Source organism: Aplidium turbinatum, chromosome 14, assembly GCF_918807975.1.
Source record: "Aplidium turbinatum chromosome 14, kaAplTurb1.1, whole genome shotgun sequence".
NCBI lineage: Eukaryota > Metazoa > Chordata > Ascidiacea > Aplousobranchia > Polyclinidae > Aplidium > Aplidium turbinatum.
The window spans coordinates 3,364,659-3,387,029 of NC_137485.1; the positions used below are offsets into that span (position 1 = coordinate 3,364,659).

The 22,371-nt window shown below is 39.2% G+C and overlaps 1 protein-coding gene across 1 annotated transcript; it reads right to left on the minus strand.

Moving 5' to 3' along the window:
- Positions 1-278: 278 nt before the first annotated feature.
- LOC145783536 (uncharacterized) lies at positions 279-3,135 on the minus strand. Its single transcript, XM_082595435.1, has one exon. The coding sequence runs from the start codon at positions 3,001-3,003 to the stop codon at positions 1,651-1,653; it is 1,353 nt and encodes a 450-aa protein (XP_082451561.1). The 5' UTR covers positions 3,004-3,135; the 3' UTR covers positions 279-1,650.
- Positions 3,136-22,371: the final 19,236 nt, after the last annotated feature.

Sequence of the window (22,371 nt, forward strand, 5' to 3'; positions counted from 1 at the left end):
TTTGCACAGATTTGAGCAAGTTTACAAGAACACAGCATTCCAAGAAATCTGTTTTTTCAAAGTGAATTAAAGAGCAAGAATTTCATCCAAGCAGTTGACGAAGTCAAACAAATCAGCAATTTGTGCACTCAAAGGCTTCAGAAATTGTTAAAAAAGTTAAACGCTTGCATTGAATATCAGCGGTTTTAACAATTTTTACAATCGGAAGCAGTTTGTAAGATATATCTATCTGCAATCGACATACCTATCTTACTAAACTACATATACCAGATGTAGTCTCCAATCAGCAAGTTATTTCTGAAGACGTTAAATCAACATAAAAAAGAAACGACTCGTATACTGGGTTAAACACAAAAATAAATTACACAACATAAATACATATAGATCTTCGGAACAAATACTTGAAAATAAACTACTACGCTTTTGCAGATGTAAGCAATGATTAAATAAAACCAGTCGATAAAATCACTTCTTTTTATATTGAGATAACGTTGTACGTTGTCTAAATGTCAAAAAGAGTGATTTTTCTCAAGGAACCAGTGGCAGTTTAATTAGGTTGAACAAAAGGTAGGGCAAAATAGAGGTTTCCATGGCCACCTAAAGATACGGCCTGATTTGTCACATTTTGCAAAAATTTCCAGATTTTTCTAACTTTGAGCGAACGTTCAAATAAATTTTTCTAAAAATTATATTCTTACGCTTTTTTTATTCTTTTCCCCAGATGACACAATAGGTTTTAACATTCTCAGATGTTGAAAAACAAAGAAAATTTCAGTCAGACTGTTAATTTTCAATAACAGTCTGATTTTGCGTTTTTCAACACTTTTTCTCATTTGCTACTGCTTCCCCAAGGCAAAAAAAAAGTTTTATGTCATCAGGAAATCGCAAAAAGTAAAAACATCTCAAAAAATGTCAGTCAAGCACTAGCAGTAGCTGTAATCAAAATCTGCAAAATGTGACAAATCAGACCGCATCTTCAGGTGGCCATGATGTATCCAACATCATCTTCGTAAAGCAGAGTTCACATCAATGCACTAAAACTGAGTAACTGAAATGTAATTTAAACGCTATTTCATATATATATATAATGAACAAAATTTATTTTGTTTACAAGGTTTCCTATTTTGATTATTTCTAAAAGCAGATCACATTTAAGTCTTTATCAAATGAAAGATCGCCACATCATTTCACTGTTGTTGGAACAAACTATCTCGAAAAGGGAAGCGGCTAGTAATTCATCCATTACATACGTTGGTTGCACATATAGTCCATATGTGTTAAAACAAGTTGTATTTATCAAACCATTGTGTGGGTGATGTAGCGTGATTGAAAAGGCATTGACATGGGCTAGATCTGAAGAGATTAAAAACTCTTCAGATCTAGAGATGGATTTTACCATTTTCTCGGGGTATAAATAACAACTTTCCAAAATTGCGGTGACCCAATGGCACGCCTGGCAGTTTCGAGCCAGATGCAAGTTTAAAATAAAAAATTAAACAAAGAAATGTTTATAGTTTTTCAGTATTTGAACTCACAACCAAATTTGAAGACATTGGGACACACGTACAGCACGCACAAGCCCACGTCACTATTTTGAAAGATAATCTCGCACAGCATGAATGATACATCGAGCTACATGCAATTAACTCGTCATCTTAACGATTCTTTGCACCTGCAGCCGGGGCGAAAACAAGACGGGCATGCACGACATAACTTGACGCAGCCTCTCGCCACAGGGTAACATAAAAGACAAGGCAAAACTATGGCACACAGTCCCATAATGGGCCATCTATAGCACCATCCTGGCCCACGGCACGTGCATGGTTTGTCGGTGCCATATTCATTCTTCTCATAATCGGTGCAGTGATAAAAAAAGCTACGTACGCAGCACAAGCAAGTCGCGGTTTCGATGCAAGTGTCCGCGTCACACAAGCATCGATTGTTGCACATCCAGCACTGCGTTTCGCCTTCGCATGTGTCGGAGGTGCCCTTGCAAACAGGGCACATACACTTCCCACATCTGGGGCAGTTGTAGTTATGGTCCCCAGGTTTGACCACATTTTCAGGATGTAGATTTATGTTCTCATGATCAGCGTCGCGCGGCGATGACGCCACATCACGGTTTGCGTCTTTTTTTAAGGAAGAACTGTTTTTTGTCGACGAATCAACTTCGTTTGACTTGGGGTTAACTGTTCTTGTTTTCGTTGACTTCTCTTTATTCAGTTCAACAACAAGGGACTTTCTGCTGATGGAATCGCTTTTTGAACGCGTTGAAGCAGATTGTGGTTGAGACAAGACGACTGCGCGCGAAGCAAGACCTTGATGATCAGCTGGTTGAGGTTGCTGTCTTGGCGCCGAATGAGGAGGAGAAACACGAACTGAATCAGGAGAAAAGCTCCATCGAAGATCCGCTTTTGGGCCAGTCGGTGGAGGTCTGGGAGGATGTGAAGAAGAATCTGTCGGGGTGAACACAAACCTTGATTCATGCAGTCGAGGTGGGGTGATAGGGGGTGACGTTCTACGGGTAATGGGTCGGCTTAAATCTTCGCTAATTGCACGTCGAGGAGTATAGTGGCCAACGGTGGCAGCTTGGTTAACAATGGGACCCGTACGATAGATTTTGGGGGCACGTCTAACTTCCGTTGACTCAGGAGCATTTGGGGAGAGAGAGGAAACTTCCATGGGATCTGGGGTGGAAGATGGCAGAGGGGTCACGTGGGGTCGTTGTGCACGATGAGGGTTTCGGCGGGAACGTGAATGCCGAGCTCTGGAGTCTCCTTCGTTTGCGTGTCTCAAAGCGTCTGTTTCGATTACATGTGTCGCAGTCTCTCGAGCCAGCAAGCTTGAAACAACCGGAGCTGACCCTGGCCGAAACGCAGACGGGTTGTCGCTGTAGTCATTGTCTATCGCTCGGTCTTGGTGAGCTAATAATGGAGTGTCTACAGAAGATGTGACATCTGATCGTGGCCACGCAGTACTCGATGAATTGTGGGGTCTTGGCATCGCTCAAGAAACTATGATCATGGTCTTGCAAATAAATCCAAATCAAAAGTTGTGTTGATGAATGAATGATACAAGCAGCATACAGAGTTTCAGCCGCTTGAGCGGAACTTACAATTAACGACAAGAATTAAACCTACATGCACCTGTAAGAAACAAAAGAATTAGAATTCTTGTAACAAAACCCCGTTCAAAACGCTTCCCTTAAAAATCTGAAATAAAAATCTGATACATCGTCAATTGAATACTGAAAAGTTTGGGTGTTCATCAGAACAATTATTGTTTCTAGCACTAGTTGCAACGTTCATCTGATGAAATTGAAAGTAAAATTAACAACAAACAAGATTGTTTATTGCTTCACTGACGTTTCGCGCACTATGACAATGCGCATCCTCAGAGCGAATAACATACAAAATAAAATTTCACCAGGTTATATACTTATATATAATGTTATTCGCTCTAAGGATGCGCATTGTCATGATGCGCGAAACATCAGTGAAGCAATAAACCATCTTGTTTGTTGTTAATTTTACTTTCAATTTCATCAGATGATCGTTGCAACTAGTGCTAGAAACATCGTCAATTGCTAATAAAGCTGCACGATTTTTTAATACTGGCTTGTGCATGGCAGTTAAACATTTAGTCAAGTGGATGAAAATGCAAGGAAGGAAATTTAGCGTCCACCTCCAAGCCAAGATGGAACTGAGAACTGGAATATTTTTGTTTATTACCAGACTCTCTCACAATTCAGTTGACACGAGTTGTAGTGAGACACAACTCAATACTCACTGTATTAGTCAGCTAGATGCAGGTTTAGAAATGTTTGTTCTTGGTTTAGATTTTCCTTAATCAATGGTTGGAACGGATCTTTTATACACCAGTATTGACTTAAGATCATTTAAATTTGTATAAAAAACGTAGGAAAGCATCATAAAATCAATCTTAAAAACTTTATACGCGATGCAGACATTAATGTCGTCATCTGCTTTCGTTAAAAAATGTGCAAAATATCAGCCAAAGCCTTACTACAAAATATCGTCAGGAACCATACAGGCTACTGATATACAAGAACAAGTAAGTGCTTTGTAACAAGGATTTTGTTCATAAACGTCAAAACCGTTGTTCGCAAACAATGACAAAAGTGGGCAAACAATTGAAAAAATCAAAAATAATCACTCTGAGCTAATATAAATTTTGATTGACGATCTCATTCCTCAAGAATGTGTGCGCCAACACACAGCGTACTATGTGGTATTAGTGATAAGCAAAATATTTAGATACACGACGCATGCGATAAGAATCAGCAAGCGCTGATGCAAGAAGCGCTCGAAAAACGGCAAATGTCTCGCAAACAAATGAAAACTTCGCATAGAGCGTATGTGCCTGAGGCACACGTGACAAAAGCAGCGACCAACATTCCTGAGGTCACAATCGCGAGAGGATGCACAAGCGCGGCATTCCTTTCTCCAATGAATACACTCATGAAATAGGACCAAAACAAAAATGCTCGCTCAAACCATCATTCATGGCAACACACGAAGAATAATACTTGAGGTGATCGTTCTTAACATGTTTATCCGACCTGTTGCTCTGCTTGTATGTGGCAATTAGCATTGCTTGGTCGAGTGAATAGGCCAAGAAGATAAGATCCGGAAATACCACGGCGAGCATACACGACTGACATTCAGAGCGGACTTAATACTATCATGACAACGTGTTCTCACGTTTGGGTTAAGCTCAATGTTAAACGACAGGATGCTCTATTTGCAAATAATAACCTTGTACGTTGTACGTCACTCTACGAAAATAATTTAAGCTGAAATTGTTTTTTCTTTGCAGCGAATAAGATCGAAATGTTGTGCATACCATGCGAATTTTTATGAAGTTGTCTCTCTTACCTAGTAACCTTATAACATCGCGGTGTTAGTGATAAATTAAACAAAACAAAACGGCATCATAGGAAATGGCACGAAAGAGTATGGTATAGAATTGTATTTGAAGCTTGTGATGGTACAACTCTATACCAGACCCTTTCGTGCCATTTTTCGTTTATTTCGCCTTTGGTTGTTAGTCTTTCCCGTCAATTCTTTAACGTAGCAAGAGTGAAGCGTTTTTCTTTCTTTCGCACCTTCATCATTTGATTTTTTGTGCTGTTGCCTGTTTGCTCTCAGCTTAACTGAAAAAAAAAAAAAAAAAGCTTAACTGAAGATGATCGAAATCGATTTTTAGCAGTTTGTGATTGAACTGACCCGTGTGAAAATAAATTTCTTTGCATTACAAGACATGTAACCGAGTCGTTCATATCAAGCATTGTTGTGGGTTTGACACCTGTCAGAAGATATTTAATTTTTTGAACTTGCATTCTTGGTTGGATAATACCGTGACAAATTAAACACTACTCTCCCTGAATAAATTGAATACACATTAGATCAGTTGGGACTATACAAAAATGAAATCAGGGCAAGAATAATTCTAAGAAAGAAGTCACCATCGCAAACAAGAATATATGAAACCATGATGAAGCGAATGTTCATCTTCAAAGGATCTAAGCATCGGCTTGAGGGATCTATAGAGACGTTGCGCACCTCTCCCTGAAATTATTGATAAGCTTAGTTTGGTTTATAACAAAAGAGCATTTCATGAAAACATGGAAGGTACGCCAGCTCGTACATCGGGAGGAGACAGATCCTCAATATTAAAACGTTGACCCAGACCGCAAAATCTGCCATTTTTACATTGATTTAGCATCTGCAGACGTTGAATCATTGTAAAATATCAGATTGTGCGGTCTGGGAAGATTCCTTTGAGCCAAGGAAATCCCCTACTGGTAATTTCTATGTTAATATAACATTATTTAAAATTGTATTACAGCAAAATAAATTGATTTGTCGGGCGGATAATAATCGAGCCGGCCATCCGCTCTCAAAAGCATTTGTTTCGTTAATAATAAGTTGCCGGTAATTACCGGCAATAATAGACTGTGGAACGTAGTCGTGCTGGCTTGAGGCAATAGGCCACCAACGCTTTGATTACAACACGGGTTTCTTCCAGAGGACCAAACAACGATGCTTTACGTCTATACGACGTCTCTAACATATGAGCAATGATATCTTTTGGGAGGTTATTAACCCCACGAGCAAAATCGAGTTCTATATTTTGTCAAAAAACAAATTTGCAAAGGATCTCACAAAATTAACCACAATGTGACCGTCCTGATGCCGCTCGCGTGTGTGAGCGCTGTCCGCAGAGCGGAGGTTTTATCATTAGACCTGCGTTGAAAGCGACGCAAGTGCTCGTTACATCGTGGCGAACATGCTGGCGCCAGAAAAACATCTCTTACAATCTGCGCCCTGTCATTATGACGTGATAGTCGAGTTTGTTCAAACTGGTTCTAGAGTTGGTGGAATCGACCTGGGTCCGTTGCAGAAGCAATCACAAACGCAAGCGTCCGCTAGTGACTCTATCACGTCTGCTGTACTTGATTTACACATTGCAGTTACTAAACATTTTCAAGCAAATTTAGCCACACCAAAGACTTACTTAATGTAAATATTTTTAAGCGTATTATCTTTTAAACAACCTTCCAGTAAAACTTGTCAAATAAACGATAGGGCTCAAAAATTATATTTCCTCAAAATATACAGGCTGGCAATTCAATGCAGCACAAAACATAACAGAACACAATAAAATATAAGACGTTGAAAAACACAATTAGACTCGAAGATCACTATTCACAGAATCCAGCACAGGTCATTGACACAACATACAGACACTTGTAGGCCTACACCAGAAAGTAAACTTCCGATACGTAAACTTCCTTTTGGAAATATCATAGAGGATTACTGGATTTAGCATTTTTTGAATATCAAGTAATTACCCAGACAGCAAAATCCGTCATTTTTACAGATTCAAAAAATCACGGAATTTGCTGTCTGGGCAGCTTATTCATGTGAACAGCCAATGGGATATTGAAAGCGCTCAGAAAGTTGTATTCATCACAGAATTTTTTGTTTGTTTTTGTCAGATACGGTATATATGTTTTTTCATAAACGTTAGTTCTATGAACTAATGTGCATCCGATGCAGTCCATTATTTAGTAGTCTATTTTATAATTTTACTTTGTTGTGCATGCATAACTTTTATCACATATGGTTATCTTCAAAATCAAAAAACTTATTGCATAATGCTGTAAAACACAACTTCGCCTCCGTAATATGGTGCACTGTTCTAAGCCCTAAATAACGGTTTCGAGAAAAGTGGTGTTATGGGCTTAAAATGTTGAATCTCAAAAGGACTTTGTTTCACTTTAAAAGCAAGCAAGTTAAAAATACAAGGCGTCCATAGAAAAAGTGAACCACACAAGACAAAAAAATACCTTTTTCACTACCACCCTTCACTTCATCAACAAACACTGAAGGTTTGCCCTTAATCGTTGATAAAAAATGAAAATCTTCAATTTTGCTCACCGATGATTTATAAAACCAGCAGTCCGTCAACATTTGCGAAAAACGACATACCTCTATTAAATTTGTAGATCTAATTACTGACACTGCAGCTTTTGAATTGTGATCCAAGTAAATTTAATCAAATCCGGCTGCAAACAATCAAAAAATTAGTGTCATTTTCTCAAGATTTAATGAAAATTGAGGTTTGAAAGCGGTCGTCCAGGACTGCAATTAAGCAAGGAAGCCAGCTTCGCAATTATCTCCACGTATCCGCCTTTGACAAAACAACAGGTGTTTGATAATTTCTATTCAGATTTGTATTTTTGGTTTCGGTAATTCTTAAGTGGTTATTATTTTTGGGAGTTATTTCCAACTTTTGCCAACAACAAAAAACGTTGAAATAGCAAAATAATTACGACTTTTGTTTAATGAAAATATTTCTGATTTTCAGCTGTGTTGCAAATTAAAGTTTTAGCGTTTTATAATTATCCTTCGACAGTTTTCTATTCTTTTCGAAAGACAATTGTGCCTCCTTCATCATACCCATCATTCTAAATTTCTTGGAAAGGCGATTTTCAATCTTTTTTTGAGATATTTTTGCACACATAATATCAACAATGTGATACCGGTGGCATCATTTCATCATGTGGTGTCACAAGGTTTGCAATTGATTTTGAGCTCATGTTCGCCCACATCTCTTCATCACTTTATTTTAGCTTGTTCTCATAAGTGGGGTTTGCTCAATTACTATAGCTATTGTTAAATGCCGTGTGGTTGTTAGGTTTTATTTGCCCATGGTTAAAAAAATCACCTCTCTACCAAAATAGTACAATAGCTTGCTATTCTAAGCTGGTGCAGTTGTAAACTGGTATTTTAGTTTTCGTTCTAACACACATAAAGCACATTGTGATTCATTCAATCATAATTACAAAAGCGCAGAGTGTTCGGATTTGGCGTTAGAACTACCGAGCCGGCGTGGCTATAGTCCCGCCTGATTTACGATGGTCTGACAAAGCAAGATGTTTCAAAATTAGCTTCCTTATTTTGTAAAAACTAAAATTGAAACTCTGAGATGTGGTTTTCAAAAAGGAGTATGTCATCTAATGGTGTGCACTGTGCAGCCTCATGAGCGGAACACCGGTGTCTATCTATTGCTGTTAATTTTGGCTACAATCGGTTGCAGATAAACAAACCTGCATAGGAAAGTTGGTATTTTTAACGGGCCGAGAAAAAAAATCTGCGATGATGAATACAAATAACTTTCACAAAGAAAATAGTATCTTTTTTACATTGATCCAAAATCTGACGAAGTTGAATCGATGTAAGTTGTGTGTGGTCTGATTTGCAATAGAACAAGTGAAAGAATAACAAAATCAGGATATCCTCACACCCATTGAAAAAATAGTTAACTGAGAGCTTCTTTCAGCGATTTCGGGACATTCTTCGCTAAAGATAAATTTCCAAGGTTTCAGCCAATGAGGAAATTTTTAACGTCTATCTTTACTGTATCTGGAAAATGGGGTTTCATGAGCCGCTACAATTTAATGTACAATTTGTGATGAAACCTAAATAAAACATTCTACGCTTTGTTTTGACTTAAAAACCGATGACCATCATTTTTTTTCAATTTCACTGTAAAGACCAACACATTTCACAATAAATAGTTTTGCGGCATGTCTACACGTAAAAAAAGTAGATGAACTTTTCACTTTGGTCAAACATAGACTTCATCATTTGTAAAAATATCTTTTTCTGTTGTCATTGGCTGGATTGCTGTCAGTCAGTGCGTAGATTCTTTTTCGGAGATCAAAATCTCATGTAATCGGCTGTGACCACATCCGCATGAGCTATGAATCACCGTGGCACATGCTGGCAAGTAAATAAGCCGCCATTCCGAAAGCCGTAGTCAGTGCTTCGGTTAATATAGCTCGAGTCATAGCGGTGGAGTCATATACGCGCCGGATGCAAACGCTAAACAATGTCCAGCACAAAACAACTTTACTCCCAAAACAACCAACATACTGCACGAACTCAACAGCATAAGAGTGGGAAATCCCTCATTCACATTAATATAATGTAAACAAAAGGCAAAAATGCACGAAAACTTACGCTCAGACGTCATAATATTAATGCTGTGACCTAACAGGCATTTTGTGGGCACACAAAACCAACTTGTGATGAGTGATTGTGAAGCAACAGACACAAACAGCTAACTGTCTTCAGAGCAAAAGACTTCGGATGATTTGACAAAACAACTTTTCTGGATATAAATAATTCCACTATGATAATCAACCAAGCACCTGGTTTTAGGTTAAACTTGATTGTGCAGATTGAAGATATTACATTAATTTCATGGAAATGCCCTCGTTGCATCTAGCTTGAATTATACCTGGAATAGAAATGAAACAAACAATTAGTCAACAACACCGTACTTGCAGGGATGAAACTACAGTCAACTGAAGAAAATAACATAAAAACTGCTCCAATGCAGTTTTGCTAAAAATCGTTTCTACAACCACGAAAGGCAGCCAATCCTTTGTTGAAGCAGAGTAGGCAGCTGTTATAGAAGATACATCTCATTCCGGGAACAATGCTCAAGAATTAGGAATGTCACAACTGGACAACGTGTCTCTTCATAACAGTAGATGAGCATGCTCAATAAAATATTTGGTGTGTTTGACACCTTTTACATTTTTTCAGATATCAATTTTATACAGATGTGAGTTGCATGTACTCTTCCACCACATTTGATCTTCAACTGAGATAAGCCTTCTCAAAGAATGAAAACTGTAAACTATGAATAGTCTCGATTCTATCAAACACATTCCCAATGCAGAAATGCCTCGTATCTCACAATTAGCTCTTGTGGTTAACCAGTATTAGTTTTGCACTAGAATCAATCGATGTTCGACCTGAATTGATTTGTAGTACTGTACTGGTGATGAAAACAGTTTAGTTTTTAAAAGTTTTGCTAAAATTTGAATCTGCAGTTTAGAACAAAGTTGACCAGGCATTTGAACCATTTTGTACAATATCTTCAACTTTCAGAGCAAGCAACTTGCTTCTGTCTACACTTGTAAGATTTTTTGTTTGTTCTAAGCTATGTTGTTTGAACTTGCTTCATATTTTCAATTTATGTTTAGTTACAGACCTAGCATGGTTTTTATCTGATTTATGAAACTGGAAAAAACAAATTCAACAAAAAAATAACTCAAACTGATGAATAATTTTCGATAAACAAAACATTCTGCAACGCAATGGGACATAAGTAACCTGTATTTAATCACTTGAGTCCTTTTCAACAAATTTCGTTTGCTAGTTTCTTGCAAAAACTGAATAGTCTTCATAATGCTGCAACAAGCGAAGGAACGGTCGCCGACATGCTGACTGCCTTGCTAAGGAATGACAAAAGTCCGTAAAAATTGTGCTTTCCTGCCGATGGCTTTTACGAGAAAGCTTTTCTGAAAACGACTGCACTTCGCGAGCAGCGAGCAACGTATCTGTTTCTATTCGTTCGTCACATTCGTCCGCTCTTTGACAACCCATTTCCCTTTTCACGACGCGGATGAACTTTCATCGAGCGCGACGCGCGCATCCGCGAAGCAACCCACTCTCAACAAAGTATGCGCTTGACGGCGAAAAAAGAGAAAGGAAGAGAAAGAGAAGACGAGAGCGCGATCACGGGCGGAAGCAAAGCGGATGATAGGAAGACAGAACGGATAAACATACAGGAGACAGAGACCTAATGAGTGAAATAACCGCGGAGATGAGTTTCTTTCCGCTGCCTCGTCCCTTCGGGCGTGTGGTTGTTAACTCGCGTCTGTCAGCTTTTTTCATTGTTACGTTGCATTTACATTACCTGTTCGTGAAAAACGAATTAACTTCGCAGTTAGAAAATAGAGCAGAATAATACTGCGAAGCTTTCAATTTCTTTTAAAAGCTTGCGCTTAGAAAGTGAGTTGAAAGCAAAATATGGAAGATTTAATGGAATTATAAAAAGGAAGTTGTTCATTATTTCTCAGATAAATTCGGTCAATTTAGCGGCGTACGTGGCTAAGCACTCAGAAACCGCAACGAATTAATCACCAAATAGCTTTTCCGTTTTCTTGAAGAAAATTAACTTTGAATTTAAGCCGAGATCATGCAAATGTAGTTTCAGTAAAAGCCTATTACTCCTACCGATTACAAATAAATAAATAGCAAAAATGTTGTACTAATTCAAAGAAGTTTCCAATTTTCACAAGTTTGACAATGCAAAATATTTGAAAATCCTTTTTTTAAAAAAGAAAGATCTTCAGATATTTTGCAATGAAGGAACAAACTGCTGACCATGTCATTCTTGAATCTTGTATGTCCCATTTACAAGGCGCCAAATGGAATTCATGGTATAGCAGCACTGGACGAAGCGCTGATCTGGCTTTCCATTACCTGCCATGAAATCTGAACAATCTTGTCGCATACGAAAGAAGATATTCAGCAGAAGTATTCAAAAAAACAAAAATTCAAAAAAAATGAAACTCTTCCATGATCAAGGGGTGGTAAAAGACCCCTCGACCCTTGGAGTGGCGATAAATGTTCATACGAAGAAGATCAAAAGTGATTAAAGGCAAACGAAACCAAGGAAGACTAGCACAAACATTCAGCGAAGAGTTTGATTCCTTACAGAGCACAGCCCGGAATAACTGCGACATTTGGCAAAAAATCGCCAATTAGGGGACTTTTTATTGGCGCTAATTTGCACCCAATGGGGTAAATAAACTAATGTTATTATTAAAAAAAACACTACCTGTATTTTGCCTCATTACAGCGCAAATTAACATGTCTTTGTCTCGTTAAAAATCGCTGCTATTTCCTACCATTTTGTTGTCGAAACAAAAACATAAAGATCTCAGTACCCAAAGCTTTCATACATTTCATGGTACATACTTTTTATACTTTGAAGGTTCGGTAAGAAGCCTCACGAATAACTTAAGCTTACAATCAGGAAGTCTGTAGGTTTCAAATTTTTTTAATAATTTTATCAATCCAGGGTTTACTTAGCAAAAAACATTCTTGCACTGCAATAATAATTTACATATTAACTCCTCCCATTTTTTTTGAACTTGCAAACAACTTGGAAAATGATGGAGGTTCACTTCCCTAGTTCGTAGCCGCGTGTAAACGCTCGAAATCGCTGAAAACCACGGAGGTGTTTTGGCAAGATAGTTAACCAGAACTAGGGAATTTTATTTTAGAATAAAAGTTATTGGGACAATTGTGTAGCCTGCTAGCGTATCAACTACGAATGAAATTTTTTGCCTTTTTAAGTCACCAAGTAATGAGCGAAAACCATTTTATGTCCTGTAGGTAGCTTGCACAATACGCATAGTTTACATCGGAAACAACTTTTCTGCTTCTTGGTACAAAGGAGATGTAGTTGTATGCTGAGTTTAAAAAAAGGAGAGCCTCAATTGGCAAAGGCTTTTTATTTGTGTGGTTAATTTTTTATGCTGCTGTGTTCGTCCATTGTTGCCTTCGTTGTCAACAAGACGCTGGGACCAACAAAACAATGACATCACAATCGTCACCAGTTTTATCACAAACGTCATCAGCATATATTTATGCTATGGCTCAAAACATTTAATCCATTCGTCACTCATCTGCAAAGCTTATCACAAAAGTTGAACATATTTACTTTGAACCGATACCAGAACAAAACAATTTCTCATCAAAAAAACAATTAAGTTCAAAATCCATGCAAAATACAAGGGGCCAGTGCAATTTGACAAACGAGCATGTCTAACCTAGTTAATGACATAGTGCCACAGCTGCAAGTTGCTGAAAGGAATAAAAAATATTTGGTTTCATGCATTCGCTCTACCTCAAAATACGTTGAATTTGCACAAAAGCTTGACCTTTACAAGATAGGCAACCACTTCCTCATTCCTCAACGAATCATTGTTGAATCATAATATGCTGATTGTGATGATGGATGCGGCCAGTATTGTTGTGGATGCGAACGATCAGTTTGATTCAAGGAAGAGGGCAGGACCTCAGTGACGGCAGCCAACAACAAACCTCATTTACCTCTGGCAAACAACTAAAAAAAGCATCACAAAAACGTTCAATAACGTCACCTCATCAATTTACAAAATCAAATATCAGAAAAACTTTTCAAACATTTGTTGCTGGCCGTAAGTCTGTAGCGAATTTGCCTTCTGGCATGTTGACATCACGGAAGCAACCAAAAACCCAAAACATATCTTACCTGTGAGTCACGGGACGGATTGAACAGATGTTAAAGATAAAACTCAGCTGCTGAGTTCGATCGACGTAGCATTACGTCAAATATATGTAACAATATAAAAGAAAAACTTACAGCAACTTCCTCATCATTCGCATAACCTATTCATTAGTTTTATTAGTAGTGATATCATTACCAAATGATGACTGTGTTGTGCGATGATAACCATCATACTAGCTTATCCGCGGGGCTCAATTGTCATCATTTGACATCACAAAAACATTTATCCATAACATTGATGCATGGTTTCGATATTTTATGGCAAGTTACATTGTTGCACTGGTCAACATAAGTTTGAACCAAGCAAAAGCTTTCCTACAATGGTAGTCAATCACACATGTTACCCTACAACAACTAATACTTAAAAATTAAATGAGGACCAGACATTTTGTACTGCTATTTTGCATTCATCAAATGTCGGCATTTGCACAACAATCTAATCTCTTATGTCTTCTCTTCTTCTTCGTTTGAACCTTCTTCGCCACTCCAAGGGTCGAGGGGCTCTGCCTTTTACCACCCTTGGGCAGTGGCGGCGACGCGGTCTAGATGTTTGGGCAGGTGTCGAGCAGCCATTCAATTGATTTGTCATCCAGTTCACGCAGACCACGCACACCATTTGGCGCATGGTAGATGGCGCAATTACAAATGGTGTGGTCTACGGTTTGTTCCTCCTTGCCACACTCACAAATCGCGGATGGAGCCATCCCCCATTTGTGCATGTTCGAGCGGAATAGTCCGACGCCAGTACGCAGGCGGTTGAGCCGCACCTCTTATGTGATTTATTAAGAATCGATTTCGCGAACTGTTTGATATGAAGGCGCAGCGTATTGCAGTGTAACTTTGAAACAATAACTGTGTAACTTTCCATCAGTGTTATTTCGTAACAATGCATTTTTATAGAAGATTGTAACTTGACAAAAATGAACAAAAAAATACATATTAGATTCTACAACGCATTCACTCAAAGTGAGACGTAAAATTTGAAATTCATTATCTATCACATTAAAAACTATCAACAGACATATTTACTCGTTTCCCAACTACAAGCTGTGAGAACAGAACAGGATCATAAATTTGGAAATATTTGTATAATTTTTATTAGCACAAGCGGGCGACATCAAAGAAGGCCCTTTGATTAGCTTTACATCAAAAGCAAGATGGTGTACGAGATCAGCTGTATAAACATGTGCAAGATAAATCATCATAAAGTTAGGGGGAGGATGAAAAGTCCATAGGTGCTGTTTTTGAACAAGTAAATTGATAAGGATTTGTTTCATGAAAAATCAGACATTTATCGAAAGGAATTTTAACTTTGATGGCAGCCCGGCATACTTTAACACAGACATCCACTGTAGTGAAGATTTTCTCACGAATGTTTTTATCACCACATCCGTAGGCTACGTATCTTTGCAACTCACCCTCTACGATTTCTGCATAATACTGACTTACCTCTTGGGAACCATTGACGTTGATTATTGTAATTAAATAACTATCGTCGCAGTGGCGGATCCAGAGAGGGGGAGAGGCAATTGAAAAAGTAAAGGTGATCCCATACTTGATTCAAGTGTCGGGTATGAGAAGATAAGGTTCTCATTGTACTAAGCCTTCGGCACTAAGCAGAGTGGCCAGTTCCTTTCTCTCGGCCGCCCTTACTTCAGCAACTACGCCCACCCAACTTATTACACCCTGGGTAGAGGTGAACGGTGTTATCAACAACCAGCTTAAGCCGGGAGTCGAACCAGGTTCGCATAGTTAGAAAGCCAACGCCTTATCCATTGCGCCATCCCAAAGTCAATTACCCCCCCCCCCTAAAACACAGAAATATAACTTTATTAACGGTGTGGAAGGTCATATTAATGTAAACCTACACATCATTGTGTTTTGTTAAAATCCCCGCCCTTAAGACTACTTTATGGATCCGTCCCTGGTCAGACGAAGTACGTCAATAAGAAGCGTAAGAGTCATAATTTTTAGTAACAATCGGTAGTGTTAATATTGTATTGTTCGAACAGTTCAACAATCAGTAGTGTTACAGCTACTATTTTGAGAGGTTTACCATTATATTCCCCTGATCTGTCCATATAAAAGGCTGACGTGCTCATGTTAAAGGAAGCAAATAAAGAGTTAATGTCAGTGATAAAATATTATATTAGGGTTAGGGTTGTGGTTTGATAACATTTTTATTACAAATTAAGTCAGGAGGGATGGATAATACAGTGGAAAACTTCATGCTATGGTAGCACCACTGATTGTTATTAAACAATAGATAACTTTCAAACCAGATACCACCAGAAACCCAGTACCCAAATATCTACCCTGCAATCAGAACTCTTACACATTTAGATTTTAGATAAGAAATAACCAAGTCAGAAAATTTGACCCAGTCCAATCTTCTTCTTTCGTTTGAGACTAGATCAAATCAAATTTCAGGGCAGGTGATGGAGAGCCAGGTGAGTGTAGCTTCGTCCAGCGTTGCTATACCATGCGCTCCATTTGGTGCCTTATAGATCGGACATTCGAGAACGACATGGTCAGCAGTTTGTTCCTCCGCGCCGCATTCGCAGGCCGGTGAGGGAGCCAAACCCCACTTGTGCATGTTGGAATGGAAGCGACCGACTCCGGTTCGGATTCTGTTGAGCTTGACCCAAGTCGGCCGAGGCAGGTCCATACCAGGGGGGCGCGCCACCGGGTGAGGTATAAAACGATGTAGTTTCGTGTCGGTGGCACACCACGCTGCATTCCAATTGTCTTCCATGAAGTGTGCTACGCTGATGGCATGATCGCTGAATGGATGTAGTAATTCAACAGCAGCTGGCACAAAGGGGTGTCTTGACTTTAATTGCCGGGGAGATTCCTGAGGTGGGATGTTGAGTTTTGCATGAACCAAGTGGTTAGGATCCCCCGCCCGGCGAGCCAGGTGTATAAGGGCTCCCTTTCGGCGAAGCTCAGCAGGTTGGATGCCTGCGAGGATTGGTAAATACTCTGTTGGAGTTGGGCGCAGGCATCCAGTTACAGTTCGCAATGCGTCGTTGATTGGGCTGTCGATGAGGCGGGTGTGGGCACTGCGGCACCAGGCAGGGGCGCAGTATTCAGCAGTGGAGTGGACCAACGCCAGGGTTGCAGTGCGCAAGGTGTCAGCACCTGCACCCCAAGTTGTGCCTGCCAAATGTCTCAGCAGGGCGACGCGAGATGTCAGCTTTTTGCGTAGTGACTGTAAATGGTGACGGTATGTGAGTGACCTGTCAAGTGTAACCCCAAGGTATGTAGGTTCTGGGCAGGGCGGCAAAATTTTGCCGTTAACGGTCACTTTCAGGTCACGTTTTGCCTCCCTGTTGTTGAGATGGAAGGCTACCGTCACAGTTTTACTTTCGCTGAGCTTCAGTTTCCATTGGTGAAGGTATCCAGATATGGTCGTCATGTCTTGGCTCAACGTCATTTCTAATGATTGCCAGTCTTTCGCAGAGTGCAAGATGGCCAAGTCATCAGCATATGTATATTTGTCAGATGTTGTTGATGGTAGGTCATGCGTATAGACATTGAAAAGGAGGGGAGCCAAGACTGATCCCTGTGGGACACCGTTTTTGAGTCGCTGCAGTCTACTTGGTTTTCCGCTTCTGGTGGTAAGGGTAAAACTCCTGTTGTGGATGAGTTCCATGATCATTTTGACCATGTGCCTGTCAGGGAGTAGGCGGAGTAGTTTGTAGACTAGGCCACGGTGCCAAACAGTGTCATAGGCTGCTGTTAGGTCGATAAAGACAGCCCCCGCTTTCTTTTTTGCCGAGAAACTCTCCTCAATATCCTGAGTTAGTAGTGTGACTTGGTCTACAGTTGACCTCCCGTGTCGGAATCCAGCTTGTTCTTTGGGAAGCAGTGGGTCAATTATTGGTTTGACACGAGCGTAGATCAGTCTCTCAAGGATCTTGAAAGGGATGCAGAGCAAGGAGATGGGGCGATAGCTCTTTGCATCGTCTAGTGGTTTGTTTGGCTTAGGGATCGCGACGACCAGAGATCTTCTCCATACTTTAGGAATCTTGAGGCGGCGCAGGCAGGACAGTCCAGTCCAATTATAAAAAGGGTTGATTTTCTGGGTTGAAAAGGTTCATCATTTTCCGATCATACGTTTTTAGGCCATTTAAATCGGCATCGGCATCGCCCCAGGTAGACTTCGTAGGGAAAACTACGTACGTAGTCTGGTCCTACAAGCTATGTCAAGGGATGACCACCTCCTCAGCCAGATTGTCCTAAGTCCTAAACTCGCACTCCCAAAAGCCCCAGCGCTTGAAATCTCGACGCCTGTTCTCCCGACATGCTGCAGCTATCTGCAAATCGAACTTCCACATTTCCGAAGTTTGGAACCGTAAATGGAGAGAAGTTGCGAAACCAACCCAATTCACAGTCCTTCCCAATACCAACACCCCCACTTGGAGCAGAACTACCCCGGAAGGAATGGGTGAAGCTCAATCGCCTGCAGACTGGAGTGGGCCGTTTCAGCAGCAACATGTTCCAGTGGGGCCTCGCGGATTCACCATCTTGTGCGTGTGGCTCAGATTTTCAAACTGCACACCACATTATCTATCAATGTCCTGTATACCGACCACAAGATAAACATGTGGACCTAACAACGCTCGATAAATACACAATCCATTGGCTTCTGCGCCTGGATGTTACAACGTGATCTGTGGCGGCCTCAAAGGCAAGAAGAAGAAGGCCATTTAAATATAGGAGGCATTGATTGGAACTGTCCAAAACAAAAACATTTTGAGATAAATTAGAAAGGTTTCCTTCCGTTTTAACGACAAATTGTATGAAAAAATTTCCAACTTCTGAAATTTCATCTTTCTTCAATTAAACACAACTAAATTCTTAAAGGACAAACCAGTTGACGAACTTGATAAAAAATATACAAAAGAACACATAGCCATGTTTCAGTGACAATCTAAACAGGTGAAACATTGGCCACATTACAAAATTCGAAACAAACAGTCCATGAAAATCCGACATGATTTGAATTCGATTGCTTGTTTCCGTTCTCATTTCATGAAGAATGGTTAGAATTTCACATTTTATTACTTTAACTGCTCGATGAAGTACAGGAGTACGTTTTAATGACGCAAACATGAATAAATCGCAAAGGAGCAAATACAGTAACTAGATTATTTTCAAATCATGATTAGAAAGCAGGTGGAGAAGACTTCCTGTCGTTCTACAGTGATTGCAAAGGTTAAATTTTATCTAGTTTAAAATAAACATACACTTTCCAATATTATTGATAATCTTATCACAATTTTTAAAATTAGATGCTGCAAGTCGAGTTACAGGAAAAGCTTAAAGAAAATGAGGAAATCTAATATGCCATCCGGATGCAAATTAAGTTATCCAAACAATTATTGCATCACTTTCACCTTTACTACCACACAATCACATTGGAACAATATCCACAAAGACAATTTTAAAAGCCAAGAAATCGTCTTAACTCCGGAACTTTAACCCTCTCATTATGAGTATAATACGACAGTTAATTCAGTCATGATAGGCTACGCTCTAATTTCAGAAATAATTTAATGCACTAATGCTGAAAAAAATGAAATACTGTATTTAGCCCAATTTCAAACGTCAAATTCAAAAGTGTAAGGCTAAAAGAAAAGCAAAGTCTCTAGATATGATAAAATGAGAGAAAACATGCAATTGATTGCCTAACCAGGTTCACGTTGGTTCTAAGAAGGTAGACTGGTTTCTTTCCCTCATCCATGTTTAATATATGCCCACCTGAACCTTGATTCAATTTCTTGATCAAATGTTAAAAATCATGAGGCGGGAGCCGAAACAAGTTACATTGTTGAGAACTACGTTCCAATGCCAAGGTTGAAAGTCAAGATCCTGAACTTTTAAAAATGGCTAACTTCACATACAGACAAACATAAGCCAAGACTTGAGATCTTGCATATGTACAATTTCACTATATATAACCCTAAAATCGAAGACTAAAACTAAAGTAAATGTTGCGATTAAGTCTTGGGCTACAACAAATATAACTACAAGTAAGTACCGTACGGTAATAATCTAAATACGATACGCGACATAACAAAGACTACCATCTACCAAGGCTTCATATAGTTTTTGATAGTCGCGTGCGAAGACATCTGAGTTGGCTTAATCAACAAGGTCGTAACCTCAACCAAAATCTTTGGCGTTTTGCGATGAAATAAAATCACAGGACGTTGATTTTCGTGGAAAGGGACAGAGAAGTCAGGCGGTCCAGTGATTTACAACAAGGTGAGGAAATGGCGCTTCCTGCGCACGGTTGTAAAATTTAAAGAGGGTTGAGCGGATTGTAAGGTTTTACGACGAGTCCGCTGTTATTTGCTTTATCCAAGCTTGCGGAAATTACTGTTGCGTTCAGTTAACGTCTTCTGACATTGAAATAATGTAAAATGAATAGAATTTTGCTAGCTGAGGTTTGAAATTGGTAAGGTAATAAAATTCAGATACTGAGTTAAGAAAAGGTTAAGGAACACTGCGGCAAATATAAGTGACTGGGCAGCTGATGAAATCTTTAGAAGCGAAACTCAACAACATGTTTTGTATAAGCTTTCACAACGCAAGTTTCAATAAACATTTTTAGGAGCAAAATGTTTGGAACACCTGGTCAATCTAATCAAAAAATAAAGAGCCTAAAATCATAAGACGTGCAGTTTGCGAACCTCATGCGGCCCTTCCCTCCTTTCTTGCTATTCCCACCAAATTAGATCACCGTACGTAAGTGTTCATTATGTTGGAGTGTTTGCTCTATTAGTTGCCTGTTTAGATGCACGAATATACACAAATATTTTTATTGGCATTTACGTGTGTTTATATTTGTAATAATGTTTTATATCTGCAGGCAGTGATTTTTTAGTAAAGACTGTAAATATGAATCAGTGTTTATTTAAAGTATCGCCGGCAAAAAGCGTTGCATTTTCGTAACTGGGCTGGTGTTGAAAAGGTTGCCTATTTTTAAAATCAAGTCACTTTTATGTGATTCTTAGTCTTCATAGCAAAAAGTAGCGGCTTTTTAGACATTCAATCAATTCGAAAAGAACGAGTTTTGCTACTTAAATAAATTTTGAAGTACTTTCGGGTAATTTCCTTTAATTCATTTCATAAGTTTTTTCCATGCGGTGAATATGAATTATTCAAATAATAATCAAGCAAACACTTTTCCTTCTAAGATGGAGATTTCCTTTCTCCAAACTAGAACGCAACAGAGATATATAGGTCCTCAGAGATTTTTGTTTCCTGTTTCATTTTGTGGCAGAATACGGTGCGATACTGATGAGCCCAGCCTCATGGGCGAAACACGTGTCTATCGCTGTCAATTCTTGCTACAAATCGGCTGCCGAGAAACATCCTGTTTCATTTGTTGTTTCACTTCTCCTAAGGTCATTGTTTTAACGTAATGAAATCTTGAAACAACGTAAGGTCAACATCAATTGCTACTTTTTTTCCTATTATTAGTTAATTTTCTCTCAGTCAGAAAGTCAGATCATTTTACATTGATTCAACGTCGGGCTACTGGTTTGCTGGCTGTAGCCTGCTGGTAGCGAATTTTCTAAACAAAAATATTCTTGTTTTTGAAAGGAATTGTCATTCAAGAAGCCTTTCAGAAAGATAGTCTACCACGTTTATTGTAAAGCATTGCCAAGTTTGCTGGAAACTAGGCTACTGCAACATAATGATAAAATACTGTATATTGCGTTCTTCTGGTGACTATAGGCTAAGCTAACACAAGAACCTGTGGTCTGCTTTTTATTGCAAAAAAGTTAGTTTTGTGGCCTCTTGATAACATCAGCTGCGCTGACAAAACCTCGGATAAAAGCTGGTCAGTGTTTTCAACATTTGGTGGCAGCCTAGTCGGTGCCGGTACGTGGTCTGTAGTCATCAAAGAACGCAAGAAATCTTATAATTGGATGCTTTATGAATAGTCTTATTTCACATTTACTGCAGTAGACTTAAAAAAAGCGTTAAGATACCAGCCACTTTGACACGGAAGTAAGATCCTCAGCTTTGTGCTGATTTAGATGAAGCGTCGCTCATACGTGCCCAGTTGCTGTGGCACACAATGCCTACTGTGGTAGAAGGATGCTTTCTATTTATTTTTCAACGGGTGTTTGGAGTTATTTTAAACTGAGGAAACGAAGTCGACAAGCATCAGACTATCAATAATTGGAGATGTGACAAGGCGATGACCGAACGCAACGCCCGTGAGGCATTTTCGTTGTGCCTTAGCAATTAATCTCCAATGTGAAGCCACTTTGGAATGCAAATCCATTGTTGGAGTGACAATTTCACGTTCTGCTTATGACTTCACAATCAGGTATTATTTATTATGAAAGTATAAATCATTAATAGTTTGCTTTTGCATTCTTTTTGTATATGTGTTTTGTCTAGCTACCTGAATTGACGCAAGCACTAAGTAGAACAATGAAGAAATTCCCAGTTCGACAGCGATTCCTGTTCATTTAAATACGACATTTGAAAGTATTTTCCTTTTCTATATGCCTTTTACAGCAAGAAGCTCACATGACGAAGAAGATCCGACAACGTTTCCTACAACCAATTACGGAGTTTAAGAAGCGGCAGCAATAAAAGTGTCACTCATTTCCT